Genomic DNA, 15706 nt, shown 5'->3' with positions numbered 1-15706 from the left:
GCTGTTATTCATTGATATATTTCATATTGGGACACAATACTTATGTTATTTCATCTATTTTGCATGTTTCATGATTATTTGGAGATCGAGCACCGGAGCCAGGATTCTGCTGGAAAAAGCACCGTCAGGATGCAATATTTCGGAAGATCAACCGTGGAAGGAAGTTTTACAGAAAATCCTATTTTTCCAGATGACGGAGGAAGCCAGAAGGGGGAGCCAGCTGGACCCAGGGTGGGCCCACACCATAGGGTGGCGCGGCCCATGGCCTGGCCGCGCCACCATGTGGTGTGGGGCCCCCTCGGCCTCTTTCGCCTCCTTTTCTTCGCGAAACCCTTCGTCCCGAAGACCTAAGCCACAGAGGAATCCTCACGAAGGGTTACAGCCGCCTCTGCGGGGCGGAGAACACCGAGAGGAAAGAGCTCTCCGGCGGGCAGGAATCCGCCGGGGAAATTCCCTCCCGGAGGGGGAAATCGACGCCATCGTCACCGCCATCGAGCTGGACATCATCTCCATCACCATCATCATCATCTCCACCATCATCACCGCCATCTCCACCGCTGGACATCGTCACCGCTGTAGCAATTTGGGTTTGATCTTGATTGTTTGATAGGGGAAACTCTCCCGATACTCGATTTCTACTTGTTGTTGATGCTATTGAGTGAAACCATTGAACCAAGGTCTATGTTCAGATTGTTATTCATCATCATATCACCTCTGATCATGTTCCATATGATGTCTCGTGAGTAGTTCGTTTAGTTCTTGAGGACATGGGTGAAGTCTAATTGTTAGTAGTGAACTATGGTTGAGTAATATTCAATGTTATGATATTTAAGTTGTGGTGTTATTATTCTAGTGGTGTCGTGTGAACGTCGATTACACGACACTTCACCATTTATGGGCCTAGGGGAATGCATCTTGTACTCATTTACCAATTGCGGGGTTGCCGGAGTGACAGAAACCTAAACCCCCGTTGGTATATCGATGCAGGAGGGATCGCAGGATCTCAGAGTTTAAGGCCGTGGTTAGATTTATCTTAATTACTTTCTTGTAGTTGCGGATGCTTGCAAGGGGTATAATCACAAGTATGTATTAGTCCTAGGAAGGGCGGTACATTAGCATAGGTTCACCCACACAACACTTATCAAAACAATGAAGATTAATCAACCGTATGTAGCGAAAGCACTAGACTAAAATCCCGTGTGTCCTCGAGAACGTTTGGTCATTATAAGTAAACAAACCGGCTTGTCCTTTGTGCTAAAAAGGATTGGGCCACTCGCTGCAATTATTTCTCTCGCATTTTACTTACTCGTACTTTATTCATCTCGTTACATCAAAACCCCCGAATACTTGTCTCGTGAGCATTTACAAGTGAATCCTTCATCAAAACTGCCTCGTCAACACCTTCGCTCCTCGTTGGGATCGACATTCTTACTTATCGAAGATACTACGATACACCCCCTATACTTGTGGGTCATCAAGACTATTTTCCGGCGCCGTTGCCGGGGAGTGAAGCGCTATTGGTAAGTGGAATTGGTAAGGAAAACCTTTACCGTTTGTGCTGATTTTATTTCTGCCTGCTGCTATAAGTCATTATGGAGAGATCTTCTCTTCAATTTCTATTTGGGAAATCTACTACTACTGCAACGGTAGTGGATGAGGCGCCAGGTGAGGAAGTAATACCATATAAAATACCTACGAAAATTATTGAACATGTTATGGATAACCGCTATGAAGGGGATGGAACCGTCCATCCCGGTGATCATTTACTGTTTTTGCATGAATTATGCGGGTTATTCAAATGTGCAGGTATTGCTATGAATGAAGTTAGGAAGAAACTATTCTCTATATCGCTGTCTGGTAAAGCGGCGCATTGGTATAAATTGCTGAAGAATGGTGATTCTCTTGATTCGGGAGGACATTGTGCCTTTATTCTATTCCAAATTTTATCCTCCAAGTGAAATTCACAAAGATAGGAACCGCATATATAATTTCTGGCCTCATGATGGAGAGAGTATTGCCCAAGCTTGGGGGAGATTGAAGTCTTTAATGCTCAAATGCCCCATTCATGAGCTTCCTGGTAATGTTATTATTGATAATTTCTATGCAAGACTTTCTTTTCAAGACAAGACCTTGCTGGATACTTCTTGTTCTGGATCATTTACATGCAATAAAGAAGAGTTTAAAAGGGACCTTCTTGATCGGATCCAAGAAAATACTGAAGGTTGGGAGAACGACAAAGATAGAGAATCAGGTATAATTTATGATTATAAATGCATTGAAGCTTTTATGGATACCGATACATTTCGTAATATGAGTGCTACATATGGTCTTGATTCTCAAGTTGCTGCAAACCTTTATAAAGCTTTTGCCTCTCATTATGAATTGCCTAAGAAGAATTTTGATAAGTATCATGAACCGTACAAAGGTAAAATTGATTCATCTATTAATAAGTGTGTTGTAATTGAAACTGCTGATCGCGTTATTCCTGAAGCTTATATTGAAAAAACTCCTTTTCCTGTTAAAATGAAAGAGTACTCTGTTATAAATAGTGCGGTTCATAAAAGTGAAAAGAAACCTAGAGAACCTGAAGAACAAATAAAAGTTGAACCTGCTGTTGCCATAGTTAAAGATCTTGTGACTGAAAATGTAGAGGATGGTCATATTATTTTCTGTGAGGATGCTTCTAATATTGTTTCACATCCTAATAAACCCAAACAAGCTAGTGTTCCTATGCTATATGTTAGAATTGGTGATCATTGCTATTATGGTTTATGTGATATTGGTGCAAGTGTTAGTGCCATACCTTATGAGCTTTACACGGAGATTATGCACGAAATTGATTCTTGTGAACTTGAAGATATTGATGTGGTTATTCAGCTGGCTAATAGAGAAACTATTTCTCCAATTGGTATTGTTCGAGATGTGGAAGTTCTATGTGGTAAGATTAAATATCCTGCTGACTTTTTGGTACTTGGTTCTGCTGCTAGTGATTATTGTCCTATCATTTTTGGTAGACCTTTTCTAAATACTTGTGGAGCTATTATAGATTGCAAGAAAGAGAAAATTTTGACTAAATTTGCTGGTGAATCTTATGAGTTTAACTTTTCTAAATTTACTAAAACTCCTTATAAAGCTAATTTGCCTAGTAATGATTTTAAAATGGAGCAGTGTGCATCTATTGTTCTTGTTCCTAATAATCCTTTGCAGCAACATTTGGAGGATAGCGAGAGTGGAGCTTTTAGGAAAGAAAGAGATGAGCTTGAGGAGATTTTTCTTCGCCAACCTATTCTCAAGCATGATTTACCGGTGGAAGACTTGGGTACAACACCGCCACCAAAGGAAGATCCTGTTTTTGATTTAAAGCCTTTACCTGATAATCTTAAATATGCTCATATTGATGATAAGAAAATATATCCTGTTATTATTAGTTCTAAGCTTACAGAGTTTGAAGAAGAAAGATTATTGCAAATATTGAAGAAACACCGAGGTGCTATTGGCTATACTCTCGATGACTTGAAGGGGATTTCTCCTCTATTTGCCAACATGCCATTAATATGGAAGATGATGCGAAGCTCGTTGTTGAACCTCGCCGTCGTCTAATTCCTAAGATGAAGGATGTGGTAAGAAATGAGGTATAACGACTTCTTGAAGCTGGTATTATATATTCTATTGCTGATAGTAGATGGGTTAGTCCCGTGCATTGTGTTCCTAAGAAAGGAGGAATGACTCGTTGTGCCTAATGATAATGATGAGCTCATACCTCAAAGAGTAGTTGTAGGGTATAGAATGTGCATTGATTATCGAAAAGTTAATAAAGTTACTAAGAAAGATCATTACCCTTTGCCATTTATTGATCAAATGCTAGAAAGGTTATCTAAAAATACTCATTTTTGCTTTCTTGATGGTTATTCTGGGTTTTCACAAATTGCTGTTAAAGCTAAAGATCAAGAGAAAACCACTTTTACTTGTCCCTATGGAACTTATGCTTATAGGCGTATGCCTTTTGGTTTATGTAATGCTCCTCGCTTACTTTTCAAAGATGCATGTCTGCTATTTTTCATGGTTTTTGTGAGAGTATTGTGGAAGTATTCATGGATGATTTTTCTGTCTACGGGAATTCTTTTGATAGTTGCTTGCGAAACCTTGATAAAGTTTTGCAGAGATGTGAAGAAACTAACCTTGTTCTTAATTGGGAGAAATGCCACTTTATGGTTAATGAAGGAATTGTATTGGGACATAAAATTTCTGAGAGAGGTATTGAAGTTGATAGAGCTAAAGTTGAAGCTATTGAAAAGATGCCCTATCCAAGGGATGTTAAAGGTATTCGTAGTGTTCTTGGTCATGCTGGGTTTTATAGGAGATTTATTAAAGATTTCTCCAAGATTTCAAAGCCTCTTACTAATCTTCTTCAAAAAGATGTACCTTTTGTTTTTGATGATGATTGTAAGGAAGCTTTTGAAACTCTAAAGAAAGCCTTAACAACTCGCTCCTATAGTTGAACCTCCCGATTGGAATTTACCATTTGAAATTATGTGTGATGCTAGTGATTTTGTCTGTAGGCGCTGTTCTTGGACAGCGAGTAGATAAAAAATTAAATGTTATTCATTATGCTAGTAAAACTCTTGATGCTGCTCAAAGAAATTATGCTACTACTGAAAAAGAATTGTTAGCTGTAGTCTTTGCTTGTGATAAATTTAGATCTTATATTATTGATTCAAAAGTTACAATTCATACTGATCATGCTGCAATTAGATACCTTATGACAAAGAAAGATGCTAAGCCGAGGCTTATTAGATGGGTACTTCTTTTGCAAGAATTTGATTTACATATTGTAGATAGGAAAGGTGCTGATAATCCCGTTGCCGATAATTTGTCTAGATTGGAAAATATTGCTTATGATCCCGTTCTCGTTAATGATAGTTTTCCAAATGAACAATTGGCTGTAATAAAGGTGAGCTCGCGAGACAGTCCTTGGTATGCCGATTATGCTAACTTTATTGTTTCCAAGTACTTGCCTCCAACCTTTTCAGCTCAGCAGAGGAGGAAATTCTTTTATGACTTGAGGCATTATTTCTGGGATGACCCACACTTATATAAAGAAGGAGTGGATGGTATTATGCGAAGGTGTGTTCCCGAATATGAACAACAAGAGATATTGAGTAAATGTCATGGCAGTGCTTATGGAGGACATCACGCCGGAGATAGAACCGCGCAAAAGGTTCTACAATCAGGTTTTTATTGGCCAACTCTCTTCAAAGATGCAAGGAAGTTTATTTTATCCTGTGATGAATGTCAAAGGGTTGGTAATATCTCCGGACGCAATGAAATGCCTATGAATTATACTCTTGTTATTGAACCGTTTGATTGTTGGGGATTTGACTTCATGGGACCTTTTCCCTCTTCAAAAGGTAACACTCATATACTTGTTGCCGTTGATTATGTTACTAAATGGGTGGAAGCCATACCTACAAAAAGTGCTGATGGTGAGACCTCTTTAAAAATGCTTTTAGATGTTATTTTTCCTAGATTTGGAGTACCTAGATATATTATGACTGATGGAGGTTCTCATTTTATTCATGGAGGTTTTAGGAAAACTCTTGCTAAGTATGGTATTAATCATAGAATTGCTTCCGCTTATCACCCTCAAAGTAGTGGTCAAGTAGAACTATCAAATAGAGAAATTAAATCTATCTTGCGTAAAACCGTTAATAAATCTAGAAAGAATTGGGCTAGTAAATTGAAAGACGCACTATGGGCTTATAGAACCGCTTATAAAAACCCCATGGGAATGTCACCTTATAAAATGGTTTACGGAAAAGCTTGTCATTTACCTTTAGAACTAGAACACAAAGCTTATCGGGCTGTTAGAGAATTAAATAAAGATCCTAAACTTGCCGGTGATAAGAGGTTGCTACAATTAAGTTCTCTAGATGAATGGAGAAGTGAAGCTTATGAAAATGCTAAACTCTTTAAAGAAAAAGTTAAAAAATGGCATGATAGAAGGATCATCAAAAGAGAGTTTAATATTGGGGATAAAGTCCTATTGTATCGGTCTCGTCTCGGATTCTTTGCAGGGAAATTACTCTCGAAATGGGAAGGACCATATGTTGTTGAGGAGGTGTATCGTTCAGGAGCAATTAAAATTAGCTCTCTCCAAGGCAATGCTACGCAAGTGGTGAATGGACAAAGACTCAAGCATTATATCTCGTGTGATTCTTATAATGTTGATGTTGATATTATTCGAGTGGAAACGCCGGAGGCTTTCATCAAGGGACAAATTGACAGATCCGCCGTAACTCGACTTTGAATAGGTAACAAGATCGGTAATGAAAAGTTCGCGATTTACTTTCCGAACATTATTTTTGTTGTTTTTGGAAAATAAGAAAAATTACGAGTTCGAAACCGAGTGGAAAGGACGCACGAGGGCGTGCCACCATAGGCCGGCGCGGCCTGACCTGGGCCCGCGCCGACCTATGGTCTGGCCGCCTCGTCGCCCCTTTCCGACTCTGGTTCGATCTGGTACTTTCCGTTTGTTCTGAAATTTTTTATTATAAAATCCCCCGGACCCCTGGAGGTCCGTATATCGTTTTCTCGACGTGTTTTGTTTCGAGCTGTTTCTGCCAGGATTTGTTTCGGATCTAGAGCCATCATGTCTTCGTCGGGAACTCCGAAGGACAGCTCCTGCAAGGATGTTGGCAACTTGTACATTGAGGAGCTGAGGATGCACCCAAAGGAGTTGATGCTCGCCGAGGGAAAACTGCAGATCAAAGATGTTCAGGGTCCCAAAGGAGAAGGAAGCTTGGAAGACAGGATGGAGAAGCTAGAACAAGAGGTCTTCAATTACAAGAAGATGGCCGAGCGTGAAGTGGATATCTTTCACAAGATTGTGTCTCGAACTCATTGCTCGAACACGAGAAGGAAACCGCAAAGCTATGGGGCGACATCCTCTCACTTCACGACACCACCAACAAACTCCAAGCTCAACTCTGTGACATTCATAATCAGAACTGTGAGTATGAAAACAAGTTTAAACATATAAGCCGTGCTACTAGTTTCAGGATTCCCGAGACCAAGATGTCATTTGTTGATGGAGAGCCTCTATCTTGGAAGTCTGAAGACGGGAATTCATCACCACCATCACCAAAGGAGTAATCCATCATCGGTATTGGCATCCCCTTGGTTTGTTCCAAGCTTGGGGGAGTGCCGCGGTATCACATTATCATTACCTTTTACTTTTTACTATCAAGTAGTGTCATATCATGAGTAGGGAAGTTATCGTATGAGATGGGTTGCAGTGTGGAAGTATCTCTCCTTTAGTTTGTCTATGTATCCCTTGGTGTGAGTTATCGTTATGGAATATTAATGAGAAGTCTTATCATTTGCATATTGCACACCTTATTCTAGTTTGCAATTTCTATTATATGATTGATCTTGATTTTAGTATTGGTACCACTTTGGGAGCATTGAGTTAATCTATTTGGTTTTGGCAAACTTAGCAATGGTCAATAGCAACAACACTTTGAGTTTTAGAAGAATAGAGAAAACAAATGTAGAAGATATTATTATCTTTCTTATCAGTTCCTAGTTAGTATTCTAAAAGTTAAAACTGTTTGTGCTTACAAGTAAGATGCATGATTGTTTCTATCACATGTATATTTGTTTGTTTCCCTCAACTCCTATGCTTGCTATTTAACCTTGCTAGCCAAAGACCTGTACTGAGAGGCAATACTTCTCGTGCACCCAAACCTGAACCCAAACCTATGCCATATGTGTCCACCATACCTACCTATTGCATGGTATTGTCTTCCATTCCAAGTAAATACTTCATGTGCTACCTTTAAACAATTCAAAACTTATTACTCTTTATTTGTGTCAATGTTTTATAGCTCATGAGGAAGTATGTGGTGTTTTATCTTTCAGTCTTGTTAGGCAGCCTCCACTAATGGACTAGTGGCTTCATCCACTTATCCTATAATTTTGCAATAAGAGCTGGCAATGGGGTTCCCAGCCCCAATTAATCAAACTTTCATTAATAATTCTCTTCACATGTTTTGCCCTGATTCATCAGTAAGCAACTTAATTTTGCAATAGACACTCCTCCATGGTATGAGATTGTTGGAAGGCACCCGAGGATTCGGTTAGCCATGGCTTGTGTAAGCAAAGGTTGGGGGAGTGTCATCCTTAAAATAAACTAAAGTACATGTGTAAACAAAAGAGAAGAGGGATGATCTACCTTGCCGGTAGAGATAACGTCCTTCATGGGAGCCGCTCTTTGGGGGTTTGTTTGGCAAGGGGGTTAGAGTACCCGCTACCAGTCGTTGACAACAACAAACACCTCTCAAAACTTTACTTTTATTCTCTTTATATGATTTCAAAACTGGAAAAGCTCTAGCACATGATTTAATCTCTGCTTCCCTCTGCGAAGGGCCTGTCCTTTACTTTATGTTGAGTCAGTAAACCTATTTCCCTCCATCTCGAGCAAGCATTTGAGTTGTTGTGATTAAACTATTATATTGTGATTTGCTTCATCATGTCTTTACTCTTTCTTGTTTAGTACAAGTTTTACCTGAATGAATATAGCTTTGAAAGTCATCAATGATTAATATGATTGAGTATGCAAGTTTACCATAAGCTTTTAATATGAGAGCGCTGCTCAATAGATGAATATAATTTGTTAAATGTTCTCTGACCAAGAACAAAGTTTGCCATCACCAATTATGATTCCTTATGCACCTTTATTTGTGATTACCTTATACTTGTTTCAAGTTGAATTATATGAGGAAGTTGTTTACTATAATGTCTTGTGTGAATGAATATGATGCTTCTCGTCCGTATTTTATTTATCGACTCTTCACTCCATAAACATGTGGTCCTGTTTACCGAGTTCAGCTTCGCTTGGGGACAAGCGAAGTCTAAGCTTGGGGGAGTTGATACGTCCAATTTGCATCACTATTTTATATCATAATTTGCTGTTATTCATTGATATATTTCATATTGGGACACAATACTTATGTTATTTCATCTATTTTGCATGTTTCATGATTATTTGGAGATCGAGCACCGGAGCCGGGATTCTGCTGGAAAAAGCACCGTCGAGATGCAATATTTCGGAAGATCAACTCGTGGAAGGAAGTTTTACGGAAAATCCTATTTTTCCGGATGACGGAGGAAGCCGAAGGGGGAGCCAGCTGGACCCAGGGTGGGCCCACACCATAGGGTGGCGCGGCCCATGGCTCCGGCCGCGCCACCATGTGGTGTGGGGCCCCCTCGGCCTCTTTCGCCTCCTTTTCTTCGCGAAACCCTTCGTCCCGAAGACCTAAGCCACAGAGGAATCCTCACGAAGGGTTACAGCCGCCTCGGCGGGGCGGAGAACACCAGAGAGAAAAGAGCTCTCCGGCGGGCAGGAATCCGCCGGGGAAATTCCCTCCCGGAGGGGGAAATCGACGCCATCGTCACCGCCATCGAGCTGGACATCATCTCCATCACCATCATCATCATCTCCACCATCATCACCGCCATCTCCACCGCTGGACATCGTCACCGCTGTAGCAATTTGGGTTTGATCTTGATTGTTTGATAGGGGAAACTCTCCCGATACTGATTTCTACTTGTTGTTGATGCTATTGAGTGAAACCATTGAACCAAGGTCTATGTTCAGATTGTTATTCATCATCATATCACCTCTGATCATGTTCCATATGATGTCTCGTGAGTAGTTCGTTTAGTTCTTGAGGACATGGGTGAAGTCTAATTGTTAGTAGTGAACTATGGTTGAGTAATATTCAATGTTATGATATTTAAGTTGTGGTGTTATTCTTCTAGTGGTGTCGTGTGAACGTCGACTACACGACACTTCACCATTTATGGGCCTAGGGGAATGCATCTTGTACTCGTTTGCCAATTGCGGGGTTGCCGGAGTGACAGAAACCTAAACCCCCGTTGGTATATCGATGCAGGAGGGATCGCAGGATCTCAGAGTTTAAGGCTGTGGTTAGATTTATCTTAATTACTTTCTTGTAGTTGCGGATGCTTACAAGGGGTATAATCACAAGTATGTATTAGTCCTAGGAAGGGCGGTACATTAGCATAGGTTCACCCACACAACACTTATCAAAACAATGAAGATTAATCAACCGTATGTAGCGAAAGCACTAGACTAAAATCCCGTGTGTCCTCGAGAACGTTTGGTCATTATAAGTAAACAAACCGGCTTGTCCTTTGTGCTAAAAAGGATTGGGCCACTCGCTGCAATTATTTCTCTCGCATTTTACTTACTCGTACTTTATTCATCCGTTACATCAAAACCCCCCGAATACTTGTCTCGTGAGCATTTACAGTGAATCCTTCATCAAAACTGCCTGTCAACACCTTCTGCTCCTTGTTGGGATCGACATTCTTACTTATCGAAGATACTACGATACACCCCCTATACTTGTGGGTCATCAGCGTCTCCGCCGCCGACCAGAGGGCGCAGCAGCGGCGCCCTCGTCATCCGCGACCAGCCTTCCGCGCCGCAGAGCGGCCGGAAGAAGACGAAGAAAGAGGCCGCCGCAAACCAGCTCGCCGAGGAGGAGGCGAAGCGCGCGGAGGACGCCGCGATGGCGGAGGCGATCGCCAGGTCGCTGCATGACATGGAGGAGGAGAAGCGCGCGGACGACGCCGCACTGGAGTGGGCCAGGCGCGACTGGGAGCGCCAGGAGGCGGAGCAGCAGCGGCGGCTGCTGGACCTGGCCGCCGCACGCCAACTCGCCGCCCGCGCCGCTCCAACCGCCAACGACGATGTCGCGCGCTACCGCCGTCCTGCGACACCTCCATCCGGCGTCGCTGTCCCCGTCGTCGACCTCGAGTCCTCCGACGACGACTCGGTACAAGCCATCCCCGGGCTGGGGAGACGCCGGCCAGGGCAGCAGCAGCCAGGCCGCGCAGCCGAAGGGGAACGACGACGGCTCCGACGACGACGGCGGCGACTACACGGTGTTCTACCGCCATTTCGGCATGTAGAGCACCGTGTTTTAAAATTAGCGTTTGAATTCCCCTAGCCGAATTCGAAATATAGTCGAATTCGGCCTCTATGTATGAACTCCGCCCGTAATATAATAAATATCATTAAATTTAGTCTATATTCACCCGTTTTTAGCCGTAGTTTGTCAAGTTTCCGTTTTTTAAATTCGCATCGTCGACTTCGCCTGGGCACGCGGCTGGGAAACTACTACTCCCCACGCCAAATCTTCCTCCAATCCGGACGAAAATTTCGCCGGATTTGGACGTGGGGAACGAGTGGGGATGCTCTAAGCATGCGGGAGAAGGCAACTTATAAGAGAAAGGATATGCCACACAAGCTAGAAGCATCCGTTGGCCTTGAGCTGGACAATGATCTTCATAAGGAGCGCATCACACACTAGTAGTAGATTAGCAGCATTTTTTCATTGGTGGTAGAAGATGCAAATCTCTACTGTTCTTGAAGCATAATTTCAAGCTAAATAGCTCTTTTTTTAATTCAACACACAATATAAGAGGTTGTTAAATCAATCTCTCTCCATCTGCTTTTATATATAGGGCTAGAAACTCACATTCGAGACACCAAGAAAACATAACCAAGCAATAAATAGCACAATTATTTATATAGAAATACTCTCATAGTTTAGGCTAATTAAACATATTACATGTGGTGGCTCTTCCTCTATGGTTGAACGCAACTTTTGCATTCATAAACACCATTCTAGGAGGTACAAATGCAATCAATTTTACTCGGTTAGTGTTAGTGGCCTTAAATATTGGCAAAATGGATTATTGATAGTGGTCTTACATATAAAAAGGGGGAGTAAAACATTGATCTAAATGAAAAGGAACTTTCCTAGAATCCCAAATCACGTATTAGGACTTACCCATTTTTTTCATGAAAACTTCAATTTTAGTTCAAAACTAACGGAAATACGCTTTTGAACCTAGGTACATATTCTCCTGCCACTCAAAAAGTATTTTAAAATGTCAAAAAATCGAACAACAAAATTGCACATACATGTCGACATTTAATGTGTGCACGCCAATTCTCATGAAAAACTAACATTTTTGTGTGTCTTGTGTGAAAAAGATTAAGAAGTGTCTTATTAAGAGATATTTTTAGCATCAAATTTTGTCCTTTTTACACACGACACAAACTATATCGGTCTACTGTGAAAAGACTTTGCGAGCACATGGAATGTTAAGATGTACGTGTACCATCTTTATCGATTCTTCTAAAAATATTGAAATTTGGTTAAAACTCATTTAAAAATAGGAGCATCTGGTGCTAGGTGCAAAAAGGCCATGTCCGTTCAAGTCAATTTTGTACCTTCCATCTGTAATGGCCTTAGTTGACAAGTTCGAATACCATAAATGCAATTAACTTCCTCCTAACATCCAATATAAAAATGTTTAGACCCAATGTGCCAACTTACTATTTCATTCATTAAGCCAAACTTATATTAAAGCAATGTGATGAAACTATGATGAAAAATACATGCCTACCACATAGGTACTGGGATAAAACTCAATAATATGCTTCATTACTCACAAATATCTTGCAACACAAAAAATCTCCCTAGACTAGGTGAAGAAGGCATTGCAACAAAAAGATATTATTGCGGGAACAAGTGATTTATGCACTGTTGTAGACAAAATGTTTGGAAAAAATCCATACTGTAGCCATGGTGACTCATCTACTATTCTCTACTCTGGCGGCCACCTCGTAATCAGCGACCTCGCCACAAGTCCACGAGGGACCTCACTGCTAACCAGGGGCGGATCTAGCATCCCTCCTTCCCGGGCAGTCGCCCAGACTTGGCGGCGACGCGCCTGCTTGCGTTTGTTACTTTCTATAGCAGTTTTGTTCGAAAAACATGCATTTTAAGCATGTTTTCCGGGCTTTGTAAATGCTCTGGGTCCGCCACAACCGCTACCAAGCCACCGAGAGGCAATTTTAACCTTTTTTTAGCTGAAAACATGCAAATGCTATTTAATGACAAAACAGTTGATCCAAATGAAGCAAAACTTTCCTAAAATCCCCAATCACGTATTCAGACTTACTGGGTTTTTCTTTTTTTTGAAAGCTCAACGGGGGAGGGGTGAAACCCCTCCACCTGAAGTGAATATTATTGAAGCACATCGGGGTTTACAAAGTTGCTTGCCAAGCAGCATAGGGCTTACAGAGGGAAACCAAACGCCACAAAGTCACACAAAATAAGCTCTAAGAGCGGACAACCATGCATCTGTTAAGCTTCATGCACTAGCCACTTGAACCAAAAGTCCGAACTGATGGAAAGGGCTAGACAATCCACATATACACTTCACAACACCCTCACTCGCGTGTGACGGGAGAAGAGAAAGTCAACACGTGAAAGAAGAAGAGAACACCGAAACAGCGGTGGCTATAGAGGGGGGCAACAACAATTTTAAGGATTAATTGCGAAAACCATGTGAAAGCAAGGATTTGAACTTGAGACCTGGGGCTCTGATACCATGTTAAGCTTCATGCACTAGCCACTTGAACCAAAAGTCCGAACTTATGAAAAGGGCTAGACAATCCACATATACGCATCACAACAGCATCAACAGGTTGCCGGCTGTGGCAACGGGGTAGCCGGTGGAGCCAGAGGTCACAATGCGACGTGAGGAGGGAGAACATCTGCCTGGGTCGCAAGCGCTGGGCGTCGAAGACCATGCGGTTCCGGCTCTTCCAGATGATCCAAAGGGTCAGCAGTACCAAGGTGTGGCGCACCGGCGGGACGAGGCCACGGTGGGCAGCGGCGAGCGACGCGCAACCCTCAGCCAGGTTTTTCTTCATTTTTTCTAAATTTTTAATTGTGGTTCGAAATTTAAGTCCAGCTTATACGTTCCGTTTGTAATGTTGGGCAAATGAGCCTGGTGAAGTCGCTCCGAGCGAGTCGCTCGGTGGCCTAACTGACTACACCGCAACAAGGAAGTAAAATAAAATCTACACAACATGGAAAGCCCAACTGCAGTTCGAATCCGACCGAACACAACGTATTCCTCAAGTTGTCATCGACTCCAATCGGGGTTCTGTACGCGTTTTCGCCCCAAATTACGAATCCGGCTCGAGTTCTCCTTCCCGCCCCGGCCTCGTTATTACCCTCGCCCTAGACTTCAGATCCATTTGAGCTTCCTTCCTGTCTCATCGATCCCACCTTCTACTCCTGTCTGATCGATCCCACCAGTCCACCCTCGCCCTAGCTATGGCCATCTGCAAGCGACCAGCCGCCGCCGTCGCCATGGGCGGCCAGGCCGTCAACAAGAAGAGGAAGGTCGTCGTCGCGAAAAGAACATGGCCTGGCCCCAGCGGCATCAAGAAGGCCGCCGTCATCAAGAAGCCCGCCGCCTACGCCACCACCGCCGACTACGAGGAGGAGAAGACCTGCCTCGGCGAGGGCGCCTTCGGCGTCGTCTTCAAGGCTCGCCACCGCGTCACGGGCCAGACCGTCGCGATCAAGCACCTAGCCTCGCCGCCGCCGGAAGTCGACGCCGCCGAATGCCCCGATCCCCGCGAGCAGCTTCTGCGGGAGGCCCGGTTCCTCGAGGCGTGCAGCGGGAACCCCCACGTCGTCGGCTTCCACGGCGTCGTCCTTAACCCGAGCACCACCAAGCTCGGCCTGGTCATGGACTTCGTAGCCGGCCAGAGCCTCCGCGACATCCTCGACGAGCGGCAGGACCGCAGCGCGCCGCCGCCCCCGGAGGCCACCGTGCGCGCCTTCATGCGCCAGCTCCTGACGGGCGCCAAGGGGGTGCATGAACGCAACGTCGTGCACCGCGACATCAAGCCGGCCAACCTCCTGCTCACGGAAGGCGAGGAGGTCCTCAAGATCTGCGATTTCGGCCTCGCCATCTCGGCCTCCGACCCGCCGCCGCACAGCGAGGCCGGCACGATGCCCTACGCCGCTCCGGAGGTGCTCCTGGGGAAACCGGATATCGACTCGCTCGTGGACGCGTGGTCGATCGGCTGCGTCATGGCAGAGCTCGTCGGCGGCGAGATGCTTCTGCTGCGTGCCGGCGTGGAGGAAGCCCTGCTCGAGATGCAGCGTCTCTACGCTGAGGAGATTATCTACCTATGGACCATCTTCGGGCTGCTAGGCACGCCGGACGAGGTCGAGTGGCCCGGGTTCGCGTCCCTGCCCCGCGCCGCCAAGATTCCAGCGCTGAAGCCCGGACAGCGCAGCAGGCTGCGCGAGCTGTTCCCAGAGGAGACCCTGTCCGAGGAAGGATTCGAGGTCATGGAGGGACTTCTTACGTGCAACCCCGACAAGAGATTGACGGCGGCCGACGCGCTCAAGCTTCCGTGGTTCGCCGGCGACGAAGACTAGCTGAGGAGATCCTCCTGCCCAAGCTGAGAAGGTCCTCCTGCGGATGCTGACGAAGTGGCGCCATATGAGATCAGCTGCTGAAGATCGTTTCACCGGTGGCAAGAACCGGCCGACCCGCGACATGAAGGAGTACTTGTGAAACACACATTGTAATACAATTATTGTAATTGCAACTTTGTATGTCCCTTAGTTGCTTTCTAGTAAAATGTACTTGTGTAGTTTTGCATCTGAAGTAACAGTTGTGTATCTGTTGCAATTTGGAATTCGCCATATCACAATACGATTCATGTTTTGTAATGCACATCTGCTGTCTGTTTGCGCTTGAAAAAAAAGACTTGTTGCAATGGCAAATG

The 15706-nt window shown here is 43.9% G+C and overlaps 1 protein-coding gene across 1 annotated transcript; it reads left to right on the top strand.

The window, feature by feature from the left end:
• Positions 1-14231: 14231 nt before the first annotated feature.
• On the top strand, positions 14232-15353 carry LOC124656092 (putative cyclin-dependent kinase F-2). The gene has a single exon (XM_047194898.1). It carries the CDS (start codon positions 14232-14234, stop codon positions 15351-15353), a length of 1122 nt encoding a protein of 373 aa, XP_047050854.1.
• Positions 15354-15706: the final 353 nt, after the last annotated feature.

Source organism: Lolium rigidum, chromosome 5, assembly GCF_022539505.1.
Source record: "Lolium rigidum isolate FL_2022 chromosome 5, APGP_CSIRO_Lrig_0.1, whole genome shotgun sequence".
Lineage (NCBI taxonomy): Eukaryota > Viridiplantae > Streptophyta > Magnoliopsida > Poales > Poaceae > Lolium > Lolium rigidum.
The sequence above is the reverse complement of the archived record's forward strand: the minus strand, read 5'-3'. Positions and strand labels throughout refer to the sequence as shown.